General features: G+C 40.0%; 1 protein-coding gene across 4 annotated transcripts; it reads left to right on the top strand.

The window, feature by feature from the left end:
• The first annotated feature begins 346 nt into the window (after window positions 1-346).
• On the top strand, window positions 347-21009 carry si:dkey-33c9.6 (active breakpoint cluster region-related protein). 4 transcript variants are annotated; one of them, XM_044341830.1, is made up of 23 exons: window positions 347-470; window positions 3454-3610; window positions 3799-3911; window positions 4763-4867; window positions 7414-7701; window positions 11002-11109; window positions 11206-11260; window positions 11340-11392; window positions 11511-11648; window positions 11823-11938; window positions 12170-12326; window positions 12443-12562; window positions 12658-12733; window positions 14638-14733; window positions 14962-15036; window positions 15212-15309; window positions 15748-15849; window positions 16934-17097; window positions 17375-17514; window positions 18149-18283; window positions 18521-18626; window positions 19614-19755; window positions 20469-21009. In XM_044341830.1, exons 2-23 carry the CDS (start codon window positions 3559-3561, stop codon window positions 20568-20570), a joined length of 2541 nt encoding a protein of 846 aa, XP_044197765.1. In that variant the 5' UTR covers window positions 347-470; window positions 3454-3558; the 3' UTR covers window positions 20571-21009. The 4 variants fall into 4 exon arrangements, with proteins under 4 accessions (XP_044197765.1, XP_044197764.1, XP_044197766.1 ...); XM_044341829.1 differs by having other exon boundaries at window positions 3348-3610; XM_044341831.1 differs by lacking the exon at window positions 347-470 and having other exon boundaries at window positions 1323-3610; window positions 12446-12562.
• The last annotated feature ends 1993 nt before the right edge of the window (window positions 21010-23002 follow it).

The following is a 23002-nucleotide window of genomic DNA, read 5'->3' as shown; positions in this document are numbered from 1 at the left end:
CATTATAGCAAGAAAAAGGCAGGGCCAGTGGCCTTGAGTTCGGTAAACTCCTTGTTTCTTTTCCTTAAGTTTCCAGATATGATTTAGTTTCCTTTTTCGGGAAATTGTGGAGAGACAAGATAGGGAGTGGGACACGGAGTGCAGGAGTACGTGTTTCGACAGTGTAGCCGAAGAGTGATAGCAAGAGGGAGGTCATGACCCGCCCTACTCTGCCTCTGATTGGCTAGTGCTCGATGCTTCAGTTGGTTGGATTGGTTGGTTTTGAGGTATGAGGACTGCGATTGGCTAGAATTAGGGTAAGGATGTCAGAGTTAGCCAATCAGAGGCAGAGTAGGACAAAAATATCGTTGCCAGTGAAACACACTGCGTTTTAATCTCAGATAGGAACTCCCGGTTCCCGAAAACAAAAGAAAGATAAGGGAGAGAAAAGAAAGGGCGACAGTATGTCTCCCAGTTTTTCACAAATAATGGTGGGTGTAGTCCGTGAGTGGTGGAAATTAACCTGTTAGCTTAGTGAAACAGGCTACTTATGCTCCCCTTACATAATTTCTTCGAGTGTTTACATTTAGCTCCGCTTTTAACCGACATTTAATCAGTGCAGGCAAACTTTTATCAAGCTAGTCACACAAAATCAGTTGTACCTGTCCGTGCCTGGTACCAGGCCCCGCAGCTTCAGGCTGCTTCCTGTCTCCTCATCCTCATCCTCCCACCACTGAACCAGCCCTGCTCCCACCTGAGGGAGGAGGTGAGCAGCATTGTGAGCAGAAAAATGATTAAATCCTTTTCAATGATAAGAATTCAAACACAATTTTCCCACATAATGATCTTTATATGAAACAAAAACAACTTGCAGTCTGTACCGGATGCTGGACAGTTTGAAGCATTGAGTGACTATTAAAGTGACAGCCAAAGTTAAAATAATACATTCAAGTCATATAGCCAAGTTATGTTTATGTTTATTTTTAGTTATTCTTTTATGTTAAGAGAATTTTGCATTCAAGAATTTTATCTTTTAGACTGTGAAAGATGGCTTTTAGCACATTTCTTGTGGATTGTGACAGTCTTGCATCAAATAGTGAATTCCACATATGCAGAATGTTGCATGCATGTCTGCACAGTGTTACTGTATTTTTACAGGTGTCAGTAAACATGTACAGTAAGTATTGCACGACAAGGCAGTTGCAAGCCTGCAAAGGTAGGGAGTCATTTAAAACTTTTGGTTTGATTGGGTTCTGAACATTGGGTTCTGCACGTGTGGTTATAGCAGTTTCACAGGATTGACGTAGCCTGTGGTGGTGGTGGTGGTGGGAGGGGGGGTCGGGCTCACGCGACCGTCACCCCCCTGAGCGTGATGATGAAGTGTAAGACTGATCATCATACAGTTTAGATTTCTTTTTAGGTTATTACTCAGATATAACAGCTATGGCGATGTTGGGACTGCAGTGACCCCTGTAGGAGGAAAAATATGGTCACAGTTGTGTTGCTTTCAAGTGCTCATGAATGATAATTTTGATATATTTTTTTGTGTGATTTCATATTTAATTAAGACATTTAGGGATAGGACACATAAAGACAAAAGTTTTTCTTTTTTTTTTTTACTTAAATTTATTTAGTTTATTTGCAAGATATTTTACTAAGATTGTAGTAGTGTATGTCTCAAATTAAAGCACAATCCATGATCCAAATATAAACTAAGGGTTAGCCCGATGATTGGAGCATTCATTTATTTTTAATATATAGGCTTTAACACCAGACAACTGCTACATCTAAGTTATAAAGTTACTAAGTTACTTGTGGTTTGTTTACGTTAATGATATGTTTTAGATATAGAGGTAAAACAGGCTTTTCAAAATTAGAAACACAAAATTCAGGTTTGTAACTCAAGCTTTTCAATTATATGTGTGAGTCAATGTCAAATGAATGAACTGTATATACTACACATATGGCTTGATGTACCCTCTGCAGACAGAAGGGCGAAGCTGTGAATCTGTGATGTTGTTTTCACAGCACTACAAATCACAAACCAGCAGCAATATAGTGACCTATTCTACCACTGTTCAAATGCTTGTGTGGTCGACTGTTGTGAAAAAAAAAAGCATCGTGTGGTTGGGGGCTGTTGTCGTGTTTCTGATGTATGAGAGCTGTTTGCAGTTCCACCGAAGAAACATTTCACATCTAAACTTCTCACATGGTTTTGTTTAAATAACTGTTCAAGGCCCAAAGAGGTACAACTATCCCATATTTCCCAAAAGTGCAAAAATTTGAGAAAAGTTTAAAAAATTAACACATATTGAATGAATGAATATATCTCACAACCCCTCAGCCACTTATCTTGGGCGCCACTGGATTAAACTACCTGGAACAGATAAATTAGCATCACCTTAACCGGCTACAGTAAAATGCTACTTATACATTGATGCATCAACATTAACAATCTAATAATATAATAATCAATATCAGTCACTGGGGCCAATTTCCAAGAGGGACACTTTAATCACAATTAGCTGAAAATACGTCTGTACTTTTTACTTGAATTGGACTTTAAATGTAGGACTTTTACCTGTAATGGTGTATTTTTTACATAAGTAAAGGATCTGAGTGCTTTTTCCACCACCGCTGGTTGGACAGATGCAAAATAAGAATGAAAGAAGGCATATGAGGCTGTGCTAACAGCTGTTTTACTGTAGAGGGCAGCGTTGGACTAAACATAGAGCCTCTATAGCTTCCATTTAACAGTTTTTTTAGGGATAAACTAATGCAACATTATGCTGCTTGGACCATCAATCTGTTTAATTTATCAATAACTGATATAAATTTAGATTATATAAATAAAATAGTCTTCCCTTGACTTAACTTAACATATGTCACGGTCATTGATTGTTCTTTAAAAACCACTAAACCAGTCAATAAACCTTTATTTATAATTAGCTGCTATCATACTCATGTTCAATCATTAGTCAGTTCGTTATGCTGCTAAATCCTCCTCACAAGTCACTACTGTCATTTTAATCAGTTAATGAAACAGATGCTGGTTCAGATTTTATACTAATACTTTGATCTCCACAGGTTAGTCTTATAAACTCTGAGATATAGAATTTAAATTGAATATGTAGCTATCAACTCTTTATTACTCACTGTTTAAATTGCATTACCAGTTAATATAAAGACTGGTTGTTACTCTGTTGTTGACTATTCTGCATTGAGACTCATTACAAGGTTTATGTTTGACATTTTAGATACATGTACAGCTCGTAAACTGATAACGACTTGTAAACCTTACAAGCTGATCATGATGTTGGCTACTAGTCAAAATAAATAAAGTGAAATTATAATCAACACACTCGCAGAAAGTGAAGTCCAACTGTGAGAATGGATGATACATCAGGTGCCAGTTCTCATCGGCTTTCACACAGACAGGAAGTTGCACTTTCCCCTTTTGCGCATCATCGATAGAAAGAGGAAGTTTTTTGGTCACCGGCTGAGTGTGTTCACGAGCTGCGTCTCTAGAGCTCCAGAGCTCAGCCTGCGCTGCGAGTGACAAGACCTTCAAGAGCTCCGATGGACATCTACCGGGAGGCTGTGGAATATCTGAAGTTGCACCATATACCAGGTGAGCGAGGGAGAGTGTGTGTGTGTCGTTTTATGTGTGTGAGTAGGAGCCACTTTATGCAATTTAGGAGCACAACTAATGCTGCGTGCTGTTGTTTTTTTTAATTATATTGTCTAGAGACTTGTCATGGTCTTGAGTCAAAATGGATGAATGAATGACACCCTATATATTGTGCATTTGTGTGACAGTTGAAGTGGAACCACAGCCCGACGTCCTGGAGGAGGATGTTTTCCAAGAGGAGGCGGTGTCCTGCCTCCTGTCCCCTCTGCAAGCAGAATGCTTAGACTTCCCTGACACCCCTGTGAGTTCGCATTTCCACCTCAAAATTTAAAAAAAATTATTTCTGTGGTTTCCTGCATTCTCTAGTGGTCAACCTACTCCTTAAGTAGTTTCATTTTTAAACTGCAAAGACGAGAGAGAAGCCAGCGGGGACATAAATGTGGTTTTAGATGCAAGTAAAGATGCATCCTAAAACATCTCAATACTATAAACGGTTCTTCGTCATATTAAACATCATGGGAAACAGTTTTCCATCTATCTATGATCCATCTACCTAGATTAACTATCTATGCAAAACAAAAATAAATGGACATGGGTGCTTCAGTGTCCGACGCAAAAAAGACAGAATAAAACTGATAAAACATTGTACCTTTGTGTTTTGTTGACATTGGCTTATCTTCTTCATTGGACTCCACTTATGTATCTGTAAAAATGTTAATAATAATGATAATAATAGCAAAATAAACCAGTTTTCCTACAAAAAATTCCATTTACCACAATCTGTGCAGATTTGATTTAGGTAAAAGAATACAGAAATTGCCATAAATCAGTTTTATTACACTAAATGAGGAAATATGTAATGTTTCATATGTTATATAGGCTATACATGAATAAATATACTGTATCTTCCTTTTGTTTAAAAGACAAATAAATGTCCAGTATATATATATTTAGTATTTTGGAAAAGTCCTGAAGTATCAAGCTGATGTTAACTTTGTTTTTTGAGCTGTTAAAGAAAGACACAGGGTCTCCAGGACTCCTGAAACCAGAACATAAAAGTATTTACTCTCTTAAAAAAATATGACTATGGTTGAAGTTTGAGACTGACTTTGATGTGTTTCCGATGTGTGTTTTTGAACCCGTGCAATTCAGACGTCATGCAGCCTGGAGGAAATGTTCGAGAGGAGACTTGCGGTCCTGAAAGGCATCCTGGAGAGCGAGGAGGTCTACCTCAGAGAGCTGGAGGCACTGCTGATGGTAACACACACACACACACACACACACACACACACACGCACACACACACACACACACACACAAACATAAAAAAATCAGTTCTCCTCTCTTGTTTTTATCACTGACATTACATTTCATGTTTTTCGCTTGTCTGAACTATATTTAAAAGGCAGAAAAAGCTCGTTGATGTTATTGTTATTATCACTGTGTAACTTCCCCTTTGCTGTTCTGTTTTCACCACAGCTCTCATGAGAATTAAACATGTTTTTAAAAAAAAATCATGCTTCTTAAAGCCGAATCAACAAGCGGCTTTTAGCCTGAGCTCAACTTGCTCTCCTGAGACGATGTTTTGCTTTACATGAACACACGGGAGGTGTTGTATATTTACTGTATCTGTTTGCGAGCAGCGTCTTCTGCTGCATGTGGTTAACATGTGTCATACATGTGCAGCTCACACATCCAACGTCTTCACTGTTCAGCTTCCTCATTTAACCACAAACAGCAATTCCATTGTTCTTCCGTCACAGATGAGGTTCCCCTTTTTCTCTGCAACATGTGCTGCTTTATATATTAAAGAAAAGTTATTTGGCTTCTTGCAGAGACTTAACCCAGACGACAAGATTGATTTAATGTTTATTTAATGTTTGCACGGTTAAAGTGAAGCTACAGCCAGTTAAGATAGTCTGGAAACGACGGTGAACAAAATCTGCCTCCCAGCTCCTATTAAACTCACTCACTGACATTTTATATTTTGTTTCTTTAATCAAAAAAAAAAAAAAAAAAAAAAAAAAAAAGACGGGAGGTAACTTCCTGGAGTGTCCACTGGTTGCCTGGCAACCGGTCTTGGCCAAGGTGTGTGTGTTTTAAACAAATGAGATGTGATGTTTTCATCTGGTTCGCAGATTATATCAAGCGTACAGATGTAGCGTTAAAGGATGGGTTTACAGTTTTACAAGTGTGTCTTAAAAACAGCAGTCAGACGTCCATATGGACACCGAAAGAGGTTTTTTTTCCTCGCTGTAATTATTCCTCCTGTTCTGATGTGCTTTCAATGTAAGTGATAGGGGCCAAAATCCACATTGTAGCAGAAAGGAAGGAAGTGATGGTGCCATAATGAGTGACTGGGTGCTTTCCTGATCAGATTCTTCCTCCTTTTTCTCTCTGCTATAAACAGTATCAACAACCCCATGTTTCCACACTCTTACATGTTGTGACTCATTAAACTAAAAAAAAAAAAGGAAGCAAAAAACGTGGGAAATTAATCGGAAAGTTGATGTTTTGTCTGGGGACGCTGCATTTTTTTTTTAAATCTGCACTCTCGTGGCTCAGCAGTGTGTATGTATCACTGTATGGGTGTGTCTGGTTTTCATGCTGTTTATTCTTGTCGTTAAGTAGTGGTGGTTTGAGCGTGTGTGCGTATGTGTAAGTTGAGAGGCCGCTGAAATGTGAGTGAAGCTTCGGGGGTGTAAGAAATGTGAACTGTGCAGTCAATACGGTATGTTCGCACATTCTTATTTTTCTCACCTCACCACAGCCTGTTGCTCTTTTTAATTTTCATTACATCTTCTTCTTCTCACCAACTTTTTCCTCATACCCACTACAGTAGTGGTGGGAAGTAACATGAAGTACATTTACTCAAGTACTGTACTTTTGTACAATTTTTAGGTGCTTGTACTTTACTCGAGTGTTTCCATTTGATGCTACTTTATACTTCTGCTCCACTACATTTCAGAGGGAAATATTGTACTTTCTACTCCACTACATTTATTTACAGTTTTAGTTACTTTTCAGATGATGATTTGACACAATGATTAATATATTAAGCTTTTAAAATACAACACATTGTTAAAGATGAAACCAGTGGTTTCCAACATTTTTGGCTTTTGAAATCTTACAAAAAGCAGTGTGTAGTTGGGGTCACATTTCAGATGTCTATGAGTTGTTAACAGCTCCACCAAATAGTGATTTTTCCCTCTAAACTTCTCACATGATTTCATTTCAATAAATGTTCAAATGATCCAATATGTCACCAAAAATCAAAGATTAGAGAAAAAGTCCAAAAACTGAAAACAGATTTGTGTATCAGAACTTTGTTTTTTCTTCTTTCGTCTCCCATTAATCATCACAGGACCCCTCAGATTTGTCTGGTGACCCTTTGGAGGGGCCCGACCCCTAGGTTGGGAACCACTGGACTAAACTAACTGTATATAAAGTAGTTGAAACTAGCTCCACCTCCAGCAGCTACAACAGTAACATGCTGCTCTAACACTGATGCTTCAGTGTTAATAATCTAATGTTGTCATACATAATAATATATCACTCAGAGGAACCAAACCACTACTTTTACTGCAATACTGTAACTACATCAAGCTGATAATACTTGTGCGTGTACTTTTACTTAAGTAGGATTTTTTTTCATGCAGGACTTTCACTTGTAATGGAGTATTTTTACATTGCTGTATTGGTACTTTTACACCACTGCACATTAGTTGGCCTTTAGCTTCTCTGCTTCTCTGACTTTTATATTTACCATCAATCATTCTGTCCCTATTTTTTTTTCTTTTTAGCCCATGAAGGCTCTGCGGGCCTCAGCCGGGACCTCCCAGCCGGTTCTCTCCAGTCGACAGGTCCAAACTGTTTTCTACCAGGTGCCTGAGCTCAGAGACATGCACCAAAGCTTCTACTCAGGTCTGAAAGTCCGACTGAGCGGACAATGTCAGACTGAGCTCAGTCCAGACCTCCATACGCAGCAGGAGTCAGGTCCGGAGTGGGAGATGAGGCGTTTTAGTGAGGAGACAGAAGAGTTGAAACACAGAGGCTTTGAGCTGATTGTGGGAGATTTGTTTCTGAAAATGGTGAGTTTGTTGTTGTTTTGGTGTTTTTATCCTGTGTCATGCTTCAATTTTTGAAATCCACAAAGAAACTGAGGAAAAGTAGAGTTACCGAACCATTTCTAGATCAACCTCTGGGAAAGTGCCAAGCTTGAAACACTTTGTCTACTTTGTGCCCTTAAGTCCTTAAAATCACTTTCCCTCTGTTATTAAATAGCTTTAAAGTTGCACTTATCAGTATTTTTTAGGGTTTAGTCAATTGCAAATTAATTGCACATTTTTTTATCTGTTCAAAATTTACTGTAAAATGGACATTTGTCAAGTGGTAATACTCTTATCAACATGGGGAACTGTTTCAACTAAAGGAAACATTGGAAAGGGAGAATAAGAAAGCTCTTTGGTCATCATACAGGTTGTGTATATTCGATACGGTGGTGGTTCTCCATGGAAATTTCATAAGTTGTTGGATGCGATCCGAATTATTTCACGCAGACCCTCGTCCTCCACAATGTTAACTGGCCTGTAAGCCGTAGCCACACAATTAGCTATTGTTGTTGAAAGCTTTCTGCTTATAGGTTTGTCCATAAGTTTCCCTCGTACACTATCAAGCATGGTTTGCTGAAAGTAGGATGGTTTGGGGATGACGAAGCTGTCTGCATGTTTAGTGTGCTTAGCTAGCAAATAGTATTTAAAGCCCAGCTCAGACTACAGGAGTTTTGGGCCAATCTAGCCTTGGTTCATCCCTCCTGATAATCAGAGGAGAAATCTGGTCTGGGACCTCGGTCGGTACCGATGTTTGGCCCAGTTTATCTGGCAATTTGAGGAGTTTACAGATCAAATCATAAACCTCCAGAACTGCTTGAAGACTCATCAGGGTCACCCCAATAATTTCAAACATGTTTGATATTTAGGATTTAAAGTCTGAATGATTACGTCATTACTTTTCGAACAGGACCACAATATCTCATACTCTAACTAATCTAATGTTTACATTTTTGCAACTACAGTATGTAGTTTTTATATGAACAAAACGTATACGTAGATATTGTTTCATACAAACAAAACCAAATCAAAGTTTTTACCACAGCAGGAAATGCACAGGTGTGATTAATGACATTAACAAGGGTTCTAAGGTGAAGCCAGCATTCAAAATGCAGAGGCTTGGAATTGGTGAGTGACGCCCTAATGACCACCTATAAATCACCTGTGCTTGGACAGCAATCTTGATTGATCTCCACATAAGGGTGGGCCAAGAACTGTGTGTGTTAAGGGCACCTTGTTGTGAACAAGGATGTGTGCTTCCAGAGCTGACATGGGCAGTATGGGCAGGTGTTGGGGGGTGTATAATGGCCAGGGGAAACAAATAAGAAATAACAAATAAAAATAAAAATGAACAAAGCAGTTTTATGCAGGATTTTGGAGACATAAGCACACTGAAGTCATGAGAACAAATTCCCCCCAGAACAACTATATACATATATATACATATATCCTGTCATGATGGTCCAAATGTTGAATTCATCACATGTCAGGAAAATAATTCCTCTTTATTCATCAACTTCATTGTTTTGCCTAAAAAAATCAGTTTTTTTTTTTAGGTCATTTAAAGGATAATTACTTGGAAGAAACAGAATTAGCTCTAAAAAAAAAATCTCACTGTAACTATTTGAAATATTCGGGACATTAAAATAACCAAAATCCCCAGAGACGATACTGAGGTTGAGCTCAGTGTCCAATATGAACCCGAGTCTGAAACCTCAGAACACTGACCTGAAATAGTCTGCGAGAAAGAAACCGCCAGAGTACTCTCACTGTTGGAACAAATGGTTTCCACATAAAAATGTTTAACTTCCCCAAACAAACAGACAGTTACACACAGTCAATACATGAGTCACATCAGCACATTATGTTCCCAAAGTTTTAATAACTTCTGTTTATTTTCACAATGTGTCTGCATGGCAGCCACACACAGAACATTATACAAGCATGTAAACATAAATACTGTCTTTTCTTTTAGTGCCACTCTTTCATGTCGACTCTGATGACAGAATGACTCTTTAAAATGTTTCTTGATGAATTAAAAGCAGCTTAACCCTCCTGTTGTCCTCGGGTCAAATTTGACCCGATTTCAAATGTTTCTATATCAGAAATATGGATCTAATTGCCTGAAAATCATATGGATGGTTCCATATGGTTCATTTCATTGAATTGTGGGTGTTATTAAAATTTATAGCATCTGTGAACTTTTGTCCTCCCGAGGCAAAATTGACCCGGGAGGACAAGAGTTGCATGGTCGACGGGAAGACAACAAGAGGGTTAAGATTTTCCGAAACGGATTCATATGTATTTTCTTTAAGGATCAAATCCATCATATCCATATAATTATATCCATTTCAATATAATAGCCACCTTAAAGGACCTGCACAGGTGTTCTTAGTTAGTTTGGCTGATTAGACCTTCGCTCAGGTCTCAGCTGGATGGAACAATACTAGGAAGTAAGGCCAACAAACCACATGGGCTATATAAAGAAAAATAAAGGAGTAAGTTGACCAGCCTGGAAAGCTGAAAGAAAGCTGCAAAAAAACTTTCAGGGGAACGAGGGAGATGTCAATCAAGTGCAAGAAAATCAAGTCAAAATGCGGGGAAAGTCTCATCTGTCTCATAGGACAGTGGCTCTTAAACTTTTTCTGTCAAATATTATTATTTTGAATGCATGTTTTTCATTAGTTTCTGCCATGCAAATTAAAAATAGTTAAGCTTCGCTGGAACCGCCAGTGTTTTTATGCACAAAACTCTCCAGCTAGCCTGAGACCCCCTCCTCCCCCCAATTAAGTCTGTCATGTTTCTGAATAAATGTTTGGTAGCATCACGGCATTCTTGTTTTTTTTCATTTGTAAATGAATCAGATTTATAGCGTACGTTGACTTGTAACAGCTTAAAATGCACAAGTGAAAGAAACAACAAACGATGGCTCTATTTTTAGCAGCTCAGGTCTGTTCAATTTTTAGTTTCATTTCACATTTTTCTTCTAGTGGAGCTTCCCCCTCCTATTTTGGGAACTGCTGTTATAACGAATGTTGACACCTATGAAAGTTTTGTGGCTTAAAATGTACAGCTGGTTGCCTAACAACTAAATAGTGTTTCATCATTCTCTGAAATGTTTTGTTGTTGTTTGTTGCATGACAGATATCTTGTTTTGGAGAGAAATTCTGCATCTTAAAAAAAAAAAAAACCCAAATCAATCACTTTGAGAGATTGACTCAGCTGTTCACCCGCCTCCCTTCACTGCATCAATCCATTACATCTGTTATATTGCTCATGCAGGTGAACCAGATCGGTCTGTACGGTGGTTTCATCCAAAACTACGAGGAAGCGGTTGAAGTTGTGAGGAAGTGCACGCAATCAGACCCTCGCTTCCGAACGCTGGCCCAGGTACTACAAGCTCAACACTCTGCACCTCCTATAAGAACAGACTTGAACGCATGAATGCTCACCTAACAAGCTGTCTCACTTCCGCTGCTTTTCCAGAGCATGACGTCAAACAACGGCTCAGACAAAACACGGACTAAATACACGTTTGAAGGTACACACTAAACTGAAATGTGTTTGCTAAATAACTTGTTGGCCGTCACTGTGTCTGATTGTCGTCTTTCTCTTTACAGCTCTACTGTACAAACCTTTGGACAGAGTAACCAAGACCACACTAGTCTTACGTGTGAGAAAACCCAGATTAATTTATTTTTCATTTGTACATTTCTGTATCTAACACTGGGCTTCTGTGTTTAGGCGCCACATTGATAAAACTTAATTTTGGCCTCTTTGTGATCCTGTAGGATCTCTTGAAGGCGACGCCAGTGGAGCACCAAGATTACGCAGTCTTACAGGAAGCTCTGAGGTTGTCACGCAGCTTCCTGTCTGGTGTCAACGAGAGTTCACAGTGCAAACGAGAGGTCACGCTCAGTCACGGCATGGTGAGAACTCACACAGTACGAACATCTGGGTAAATGCATGTAGAAAAACTTCCCGTCATCCTCGCTGCTCACCCCCCACAGTCTGGCCAGTATACGGTATAGAAGCATCAAAATGCACCTCACAACATAACATTTCTGTGTGTGTGTGTGTGTGTGTGTGTGTGTGTATTCCAGAGACGTCAGCTGATGCGTGATGGCTTCGTGGTGAACGAGGGGGAACGTAGTCTGCGTCACCTCTTTCTTTACACCGATCTCCTGCTGTGCACCAGATTAAAACCTGCGAACAAAGGGTGAGTGTAGCACGTGAGGGTTTGTGGGAATTGTGTTCAACATTTCCAGAAGTTAGAAAAACACTACAAGTATTAAAGGTTTTGCGTTTTATAAAGCAAGATACAATCAAAGAAACCGAAATCATGTCATGTATAAATATATATTGCAACGTTTTTGTGTTAAGTGTCTGTCTGTGCTTGTACTGTATGTTCCTCCAATATGTTTTTTTTTTTTTTTGCGTCTCTTTCCAGGAAGCAGGACCAGTACAGGTTCTGCTGGTATCTGCCTCTTGCCGGTCTCAAACTTCGCTGGGTTGAAGATCAGGAACAAATAGCTGACACACACCTCCGATTACACGACATAAGAGCTAAGATGTACCACCTCCGACAGCAGCTACAGCAACACGCGGTGTGTATGTGAAACGGACAGAAACGCGAAGAGAAAAGAGACAGACCAGTCTTTGTCACAGAGAAATGATTAAAGAAAATGTGTGTGTGTGTGTGTGTGTGTGTGTGTGTATGAAGAAGGGATCCAGGGGTTCAGTCTCGGGAGCTCGCAGCAAGAAGAAACTGGAGCAACATGAGATGATGCTGCTCACACACTTCCCTGTTTACAGGCTGGAGCTACACAGCCCAAGTGACAAGGTACACACACACACACACATTCAAATATATTAGTGCAGCTGCAGTCATCAATAATACAGACTAAAATCAAAGAGAAATGTTTTGTCTCACTGCAGAGTCAAACTCTCCTCTTCTGCTCTTTGTATGAACTTGAAGAATGGAGGGAAGCCATCTACAAACTCACCACAGACAGTAAGTCCGAAACTTTTTGATGATCTATGAGGCTGTGAGTAGAATTACTAGATATAATCAAATCACTAGATGCAAAAATATCTGCTACTCATTTTGTGGCTCTCTTTTTTAGTTCATATGAACTGTATGAAATAAAAACTGGCTTTACACCAAAATATAACTATGCACTCGTCTCGCTCCAGTCATGTTTTCTTATCTTTGATTTATTTAACAAACACATCAGAAAGACAACACTAATGTCTATTAACGGACGTATGAATTCACAATGTGAGGTAGCTTTAATACCGAGGTCTGAACACCTTGTTAGTTTCTGAGAAGTAATGAGTAGTTGAGTGGCATGAAGGTGTGACATAGCAGCTGTGACACACGGCACAGTCTGCATAGGTGAGAAAAATCCCCACAAAAAACGGTTGAAATGTCCTCTGGGCACACATCACCTTTTAGGGCTTGTACAGTGTGTTTCCCTTCGAGCGGATCTTCTCTTTCAGGCTTTGTAAAAACGCTGGCAGCCTGTGAGAAACTGTGTCAGGAAATAACTGATATGGATAATTATGCACAGAAACAGACATCTTGTCTTACAGACTACATTTGCAATTTGTCAAAACAATACTATTTTATTAAATGGCTTGTTTAAAAACTACTGTAAAAGCATCATAATAAAATGTACTGTAATATAGAAAAAATAGCTATTGCCAAAGAATTTTAAACAGGCACATCATCGGTTTTGCACATCAACCGAATGACTTGAGAGAAACTTGAGGTGAAGGGTTTGACAAACCTCATGTACATGTGTGTCTGCGTCAGACTGAACTACTCTGCAGAAACTGAAAATGTGATTGCTGTTATCATCTTGGATCTTTGGAGTCATTTGTAAACTAACTACCGAGCCTGTGCTCTTCATGGTGAAGGAACATGTCAGCCAGTGCAGCGATGTGGCTCATTAATGTGTTTTTAATAGCATTCAGACAACAGAGGAGCTCTGTAGCACAGAGGAATATTATATATCAGGCTTTGGATACACATATGATACTTGTAAGTAGGATGAGTCCATTGTTGACAATAAGAAAAATGTAGAAAATCACCAGCCAAGTCCTTTAATCTGTTTTCTTTTGAGTCACCCAACTTGATGAAAGTGCAATATTAAATTGCTGGACTGCCCCTTTAATGGTGATCCACATGATGCTAAAAAACACACAATTAAACAAAAAGCATTGTGCATTTAAGCTTTTTTTAATGGATAGCACAAAAAACCATAAGATAATGTTACTTTTCATTAAAAAAAAGAAGCTAAAAGTGAAAACTTGAAGCCGTTGTAGCAATTCACATACTGCACTTGCCTTCAATGAGTAAATTTCTCAATACAGTACAGTCACATTTTCACATAACGCTCAGCTCATGGCTCACTCGCACTCGATACAGACGTACGAGCTGTTGTAGGAGGAGTGAGACCTGAACGACGAGGTGAATACTTCTTAATCTGTTTCACACCAACCTCCGGGGTTTGTTGTGACTTCTCTATTCATGATTATACCCAGACAGACATGGCAAGATCTGTTTCACAATGAACAGATGTTCTTTGTTTTTTTCTTTCACACAGGAATGTACCGTTCAGACGCACAAACATCATTTCTTTGACCATCGCTAAGTGTTTTAACCTTTCACACAAGTTCACACAAGCATTCTTACATATTCATACAATGGTTTTCCTCACAAAGCCGAGCAGCCTCAGTTTATTTCTGCCTCAGGCCAGCTATGGAGGCTCTGCTGTATCTGGATTTTAACATGTAATTTTTCTGGTTTTGTCCTTAATTAGAATATTTAGTCTGTGGGCTTCAGTTTAATTCTTTTTTATTATGGTTCTGTAATCTAATCGGTGCCTTTATTCGCCACGTGTGTTTTGTCAGATATAGAAACTGTCCCTCCAGACCTGCTCACCCTCACCGGCGCATGTGTGAAGCTGAGAATGACCCAACAGCCGCCGCTACACACCACCATCACTGGTATAACCGCCATTTCTATCTATTTACCCATCTATATCTCACCACAGAATCACATCCTCCATCTGAAGTACGACGCAATGACGCAGTGAGGTTTAACTGTTCGAACTTTTCATACTGACCTCAAACCTTTTCAGTACCTAATGTCTTTTCTTCATGTCCTATTCAGTTTCACTTCTGTTCAGGACAGTTAAATTAAAAATATATTTCTCTCTCTCTCTCTGTATCTAGGAGAGGACAAGGAGTCGTTGTGTGGGACTCTGAGTGTGGCGATCCACTCTGCCTGCGGCCTGCAGCAACCAGCTTGTATGTTATTGACATATGTTATGATATTATTATTTAGTGAAAAATAAGAGATGTAACATGATAACTATGGTTTCAGAGTGAACTGTAATGTTTAAGGGGGGGGGCAGATCATCTGTGTAAATGATGGACTAGAAGTCAATAGGTCAATCAGTTTTTGGTTCTCTTTTTCTTTCAGGTGTGTATGTGTGTGTGGAAGTAGACGGCTACGAGTTTTACGATAAACAGGCAAAGACACACTCCTCAATCCACAGCCTCAACCCACACTGGGACCAGGTTAGACTCGATCTCTTCTTAACTCAAATAATTCAATCGGTGTATAAACCTGAAAGCAGGAAAAATATGAATGTAGTTCAAGTGTTTCAGTGACTCTGGCTGCCTGACATATGGTCCTGTAGGTTTGACAAACATACTGTAGCAGGCAGATGATTCGCTGAGCAGCGCAAGGTGGTAAATGACTTCTTCATGTCTAGACAGCATCCTACATGTCAGGCTGTTGCTTCAACTCACAGGGGATTAAAAATCCTGCAGTGTGGCCAGAGCCCGGTCCCCGCCGTGCTTTAAACATGATCAGTGGCAGTAAAAAACTGACACTAAACCCGACCGGTAGCCAGGACTGAAAGGCTTAAAATAAGACATGAATGCTCTTGTTGTAGCTTAAGGAACACTGCTGCCATTGTCAGTGTTAAAGCCACCATATTTTCTTTCAAACAGGAGCTGTCTCTCCAGGTGGATGAGGCACAGAACCTGAGGTTGCTCTGTGTGAGTCAGTCCGACGGAGGGGACGATACTGTCCTAGGAAAAACTTCTCTAAAGGTACAAAAACAGATGACTTCAGCTGTATTATCAATCATCTGTAAGGAAAACATATCACAGAAGTGTGCAAATTAAATCAAGAGTCAAAGAATAAAACTGATGTAAAATATCAAAATCTGTGATATTAAAGCTGCACTAATCAATATTTTTATATCAACAAGGGTTCAAGTAATAATGTGTAATGTGAAAGCGGTTGCTTGTAGTGGTGAATCCACAGAGAGTTATCACTGGACTCTTGAGTTCCTCTCAACTTTGTGGAGCGTTTTAGCTTCTTTCAGCTGATAGTTTTGGTTTTAGGACTTTGCGGTTATGATTCACTCTCTTCGTTCTCAGTCTTGTTTCCTGCAGCAGGCAGCAGTTTTCAGCCAAAAAAGCTCTGATAAATTGTTCACTACCTGTCCAGCACCAAACAGCAGACAGATGGTGAACACAGTGGAGCATTTAGTAGCTAAAGAGCCACATATTTCTTTCAGGAGTTGGTGGAGACAAAAACAGCTAAAAGGAGAATAAATATTGGACTTAGGTTCATGAGGCGGCTGGCAACATGACTCTTAATAAATGCTAATGATGTTCTGTGTCTGGTTGATGGATAAATAAGAAACTATTTGCTAACAAGTTTCCTATAATAACTTTAAAAGACGCCCAGAGGAGTTTCTGACCTTGATGCTGTGGTGCGCATGTGGTTGACACGTTAGTCTTGCCAAAGGTTTCGCACTATTCCAATGATCTCCAGGTGGTGGTAACGTGCCATGAAATGCAGCAATGCACCAGAGAAGGCAGAGAGGAAGACTTACCTTATAAACATGGATGTAAAAAATGCAGGATTTAAAATACTTTCCAAAAAAAATCAGCTTTGCAAAGGTTTTATGAGGAAGGAAATGCAATCAACACGTTTGCTAGATGTGAAGGAAACACATAATGTGTTTTGTAACACTGAATATGAAGAGACTTTGTTTACAAGAAATCTCCATGGAAACCTTTTAAGATCAACATTATGTCTACAGCTTATTGTGTTGGCAACACAAGTAGCTAAAAAATCAATGAATGCAAATTTATTTTTAGATATCTTGTGTTTGTCTGTTAGTTGGAATCTAAAACCCTGAATAAGCGATGGAGAAGACAGACTCTACACCTGGGCCAGGTGGAGGTGACCCTCTCCCTGAAGTACTCGCACCACCAGCTTGACCCGCCCAGCTCCGCGGCTCAGCAGCAGCCCGTCTTCGGTGTGCCGATTGAAACTGTGGCTCAGTAAGTGCAAACACTGACCCTGTCTGGGCTCACGAAGGTTTTTTAAAAGGCTCGAAACTGAAAGTATCAGTTCAGTACAGAGTTTTATCTCACTCCCTGTGCTGTTTTTTTTTTGTGTAGCTAGTTTCAGGAAGTGAGGCGGTTTATGTTGCGGGGGAGTGTGGCTGAGAAGTGGAAGTGTGGCATAAGTGGGAGCCTGAAATGAAATGAAATGAAACAAGCAATGCATCATCAAACATGTGAGGTGTATTTCTGAATACTTTGAATCCCCTGCCAGACTGGAAGGAGTGCTGGTCCCCCATGTGGTGCGATGCTGCGTGGAGGAGGTGGAGAGGAGAGGCCTGGGTGAGGTGGGCATCTACAGGGTTTCAGGAACCGCCAGTGACATCAGCACGCTCAAGGCAGCGTTCAACGGCAGTAAGAAAACACACAGCTAAACATTAGCTTGTGCAGATGACTCAGAGTTATTTTCATACACTTCAACTGCTTAAAAAAATTGTTTGTCATATAAACTGTCCAAAGGAAGGACTTTGCATGCATTTCCTCTTCAAAAAAAAGTGTTTAGAAAGCTCCAGATCATTTTTTTTGGGTTGCAACAGAACATTGAACAGTGTTGAATTATCTGATGGCTCATATTTGTGTTCAAGAAGGTGACAAAATGTTGTGCCTTGTGGCTACATGCAGTCAGCTATCAGCCACAGGTCTACATGCTCAGCACCACGGGGAGGTGTTTTCCTGTGTAATGAGGAAGGAGGTTTTAGCCAAATGCAGATCATACTGCGTACTACATATAATTTTTTTAGTATTTAATATTTATCTCATTGCTACTTGCACTCTTTACTACTTTGTACTACTATTCCTATCCTGTTTACAGTTCACAGAAACGGTTTCACCAGTATATTAGTCATTCCTTGTGTGCATTTCTGAAGATTGTTGTCTTGTTCTGTACATTAAGAGCCACTAAACCAGAGTCAAATTCCTCGTATGTGTAAAGATACTTGGCCGACAAAGATGATTACGATTCTGATCGCCATTTGTCTGTCCTGCTCAGATCTGCGTGAGGCGGTAACCAGGCTGAGAAGAGCAGAAGTGAACGTCGTCTCCGGTGTCCTCAAACTTTACTTCAGAGAGCTGCCTGAGCCTCTCATCCCCGCTGAGCTGTTTCAGAGTCTGGCCAGGACGCTGGGTAAGACGGACACATTGCCAACATATGACAAAACAATCATAGAGGTTTCCTCTTTAGGCCTTTTTTCATTTGATATTGACACTTTTTTACAGAGTTGAAACAAAAAAAATGACAGACAAAATGGGCAATAACCAATCTAAATCACTCTGACTTTCTTCCTATCGTTTAATCAAATGTCAATCCTTCAGTAAAGTGAACTAACTGCCGTACATGTATGTGAATTGTTTCCCCCCGTAGAGATCCAGGACTTGAACTCGCGGCTGGTCTCCATGCTGTCCCTGCTGCAGTCCTGTCCTGACGCCAACCGCCACACCTTCGTCTACCTGCTGCACCACCTCCAACGGTCAGAATCAGACAACAACACATCATCACTCCTGTCTTACACTGACAGCAGCTGATAGCGTATCACCATTGTACTCTAATCAGACTGAACTTTCTGTGTTTTCACTTGGAGGTAAAATTGACCTTACATTCTCTGAAATAACTTCAAGATTCATTTATCATCGTTTTACAACACACGATTGTATAACGAAATGTAGTTTGTAGTCCCTTAATGCTACTCACAAAAACAGTTTTTTATATTGGAGTGCAAAGGATGTATTGAGGAAAGAAGCTGTTCTGTAGTCTGGTGGTAAGACAGCAGATATTTCAGTATCTCTGGTGAACAGACCGTGGTTGGGGTTGGTTTTGTCTTTCAGTAACCTTTGCGCTGCTCTGTGCAAGCGGCTCCTCACCTCACTGGTGTCACTGACGCTCGGTAGATGAGTTCTGGGCAGTTTTAATCACCAGCTGCAGAGTGTTGGGCTGTGCACATTTCATGCCAATTTTTTCCAGTCAGGATGCTTTCTATTGCTCCTCTGTAAAAGTTAACAAGAACTTGGGATGAAAATTTAGCCTTCTTAAGTTTCCTTAAGAAATACTGTCGTTTCTCAGCTTTTTTTTCCTAGGGTGGAGATGTTTGATGTCCATGACAGGTTCTCTGTGATGCTGATTCCCAGGAACTTAAAACTGTTCACCCGCTCCACTGATGTAGACAGGGATGTGTGTCTTTGCCTCCTTTTTTTCTAAAATCAAATATCAGCTCCTTAGTTTTGTTGACACTGATCAGTAGTTTGTTCTCTGTGCACCATTCTGCAAGATTGTTGATTTCCTCCCGATATGAACTCTAATCGTTGTTTGCTCTGCAGTCCATAACTGACACGACTTGTTTTACTTAACAAAACTGAAATGCAGCTTTTTTTGTCAACATAAATGTGTGCAGGGTTTGCAATAAAATACAAATTGACTATTTTTTTTTTTTAATCAATTTTTAAAAATCCACTTTCTCCAGAATCTCTGAGAGGCATGATATAAACAAGATGACTCTGCTGAACCTGGCTACAGTGTTTGGTCCGAGCCTTGTGCGCCCCCCTGTGGTTGGACTGGGGCACGACGGCCCCACTATGGATATCTCCCAGGAGGTGGTGATACAGGTTGGCATGTCTTTGGTGTTTGATACAGTATTGGACATCTTCAACACACTGTCTACCAAAATTAACTCATTGCTTTCAAAACAGCTGCAAATGGGAGAATAAAATATAACTTTTAGCGTAGATCAGGGTTGTAGCCAGGAAATTAGAAAAAAACTGAGACCACAGAAAATGTTCCCAACAGGAAACTCTAAATGTCTTTGGAAGCCTTCTCCATGCTGACAGGAATATAATGCTGATTGGGAATACTGAATATAAATATATTTATATGTGGAGTCAGCTTATAAAATATCCACCAAGCTTTGCTTTTTGAATTGCAGAAGATAAACTCTTCCAGGTTGCTAAAAAAACAGCCCATAAATAAATGATTTATGAGCAATTATAATCTTTTAAAAAAAAAATATTTAGTAGGATCAATTAATTCTATTTACTTAAGCTTCTGCCCTGAAATAAACTACACTGAAAGATGTAAAAGTTGAGTAGAGTTAAAAACGCTGCACAATAATATATTATAATAAATAATATAAAACAAATATATTTAACTCCATTGCAAAGTGTTTTGAGTGTTTTTATTCAAGCAAAGACAGGAACTAACAACACAACAGCTCATGTATCACAAGCAGTTACTTTGCACCTACATATTTTTAGCTGTAGTGCAAAGGTTAAGTGATACTTTTATAAACCTGTCTTACTTTCTGTGCGTGTTTTGTGTTCAGGTCCAAGTGGTTTTCTGCTACCTGCAGTGCAACAACCTCCCTGAAGCCCAGATCTCTCTGCCACATGACACAGACGCTGAAGATGAGACCACCCACATGTGAGACCACCATCTGTGTCCTGATGTGTGTGTGTGTATGTGTACAAAATTTGAATAAAGACTGTAGGACAATAGATTTATTTATTGATAAAATATGGACAGACACTGTTCTTTTCTTTTAACTTCTTTAGCAACTTTTAGTAGAATTTTGTGCATTTTAATGAGTCTGGTTCAGCAGGTGATCACATGTGAAGATATTTAAAAAGACTTAAACTCATTCCAGACTTCCTCCATATGGGATATCAATACTCTAAGACAGAACTATTTGTATTTAACTATTTTACATTCTAATGTCTCTGTAGATATCTTGAACATATGTGTGAACAATTCAATTTAAATCTGTTAAACTCAACAGTACACTAACGTTTCTGTCTATAATTTGAGTTTCAAAGTGGAAAAATGTTTCATCTTTTTTGAATAAAACTGGTCAGAAAGTGAAAATGTTTTTGGTACTGTGGTGTTCTTGGTATTTGACGGACTTGGTGGAACAGAAAATAGTGTGAAGTCGAGCAAAAGTCGGGGTTGCAGATGTTGTAAAAAAGTCAGGGGTCACCTCCCCGAGCCTGAAATCCAATCGGTTATGGTTCAGTTCCAACTAGACGGAGTTCACCACAAATTGTACGCCTCCATAAAAGTCATACACACTCAGTCATACAGCATGTTGGAAGCAAACACACACACACACATACGGCCCATGTTCGACCCATCCGCACAACAGATGGGAGTCTCTTTTCAACCACACCACCTGGACGGGCCGGGTTAGTGTTACCTCCAACCTTTTTACCCCAATACCCCCTCTGAGTCTTTTGATCGCTAATCCTGGATCCCAAGTCCAGCTTTCCCAGTACTAACACACTCTGCCGTGTGTGCGGACGCCATAACAACATCCAGAATAAGTCCCCCTAAAAAAAAAACAAAAAAAACATGGGATCACCCGGGTGCCTCTGGCGTCATAAATCACCTGTCCCCTCTAACACAGCGGCTGCCAAAATAGGGTTCCGCTTGACGACAACAAAGACAAAATGAGGTTCCCATTGCAGACTACAAAGGGAACAGAGCCGAGGAAGGCCTGAGACATCCCAGACACTTGTGACCAAAGACTGGACCAGACGACTGGTCGACACCTGGGGATTGTGGGAAAATGTTTTAATGGGAGAAGTCAGATTCTGGCTCTGTGACAGACTGTACAAGCATTACACAGTAACTTCATTTATATGGAATGTCTTTACTATATATTGTGGTTGAGTTGTTTTTATAAACCTGTTTTAATAATTAAAGTAAGAAAGAAACATGAACCTCCACCTTTTACTATATGAGTTAATTTCCTGACCCTTTGACCCCTTAACTCTTTTTCTTTTAAAAGTGCCATTAACTTTATTTAAATTACATGTCTTCCAGCCTTTCAACATTGCATGATAATATCAATTCTTTATCTGCTTCATCAAACACTTTATTGAAGCTGCTGCATATGGTTTTGAGTGAATGAAGAGTGACAGAAACATGGGTGAAAGCTGTGAGGATGGAGGCAGTGATTTTGCTCTTGATAAAAGCGTTTCACTACGATACATTTGGCATCAATTTGTATGAAAACACAAACTGCTGGTGTGCACATGTTTGCAGCATATGAGTGTTGTAGTGTAGCTATGTGTGTGTGTGTGTGTGTGTGTGTGTGTGTGTGTGTGTGTGTGTGTGTGTGTGTGTGTCATGGAGTTGCTGCCCGGAGCTGCGCCATGCTTGATTAGTCCTAATCTAGCTGGGAGTCGGGTTGCTGTGTCGGCGGCGTGTCTGTATGGAAGGCATGCAGGCAGCGGATCACAGGGATTGACCCTATGCCTCTCAGGTTAACAGAAGCCCTATGTGTGTGTGAGTGAGTGTGTGTGTGTGTGTCCCAAAAACAGTGTGACGGTGAAACTTGCTGAACTTGGGCTTGAGCTCCTCGCAATGACAGATTGGGTGTGAGGAGAAATATACAAGCCTGAGAAGAGAGTAAAGTGAAATTTTAAGTGTGTGTGTGTGAGGAAAAGGAAATGAGAAAATATTTAAAAAAAAAAAAAAAAAGTGTGTGTATTTGCAAGAGGTCTAGTTGAACTTTGGCTCCGGCAGCAGTGCACGAGGAGTCACCTCTCGTAAAACGTACCCTCAGCAGGTTGTAAACATAATATCACATACTCACACACACTCAGACACACACACACACAGATCTGCATTTTTCCATATGCAACCAAAACATTAAGCCTGCTTTCGTCCACAGCGCCTCAGAAAAGTGAGTGTTGTCGGTTTAACGTGAACAAAGCCGCAGACATCGTGCTCTGCCTGCAGCAGAATGAGCTGAAGGCTTAAGCTGTCTGTTAGTGTCTGTGTAAGTGTGTGTGTTTGGGGAGTTTTGGGATCAAACCCTGATGTCGACAGAGGCTGCACCGAGGAGACGGCCGCTGA

This window comes from Thunnus albacares, chromosome 22, assembly GCF_914725855.1.
Source record: "Thunnus albacares chromosome 22, fThuAlb1.1, whole genome shotgun sequence".
NCBI classification, from domain to species: domain Eukaryota; kingdom Metazoa; phylum Chordata; class Actinopteri; order Scombriformes; family Scombridae; genus Thunnus; species Thunnus albacares.
This window is presented reverse-complemented; position numbering and strand designations above follow the sequence as displayed.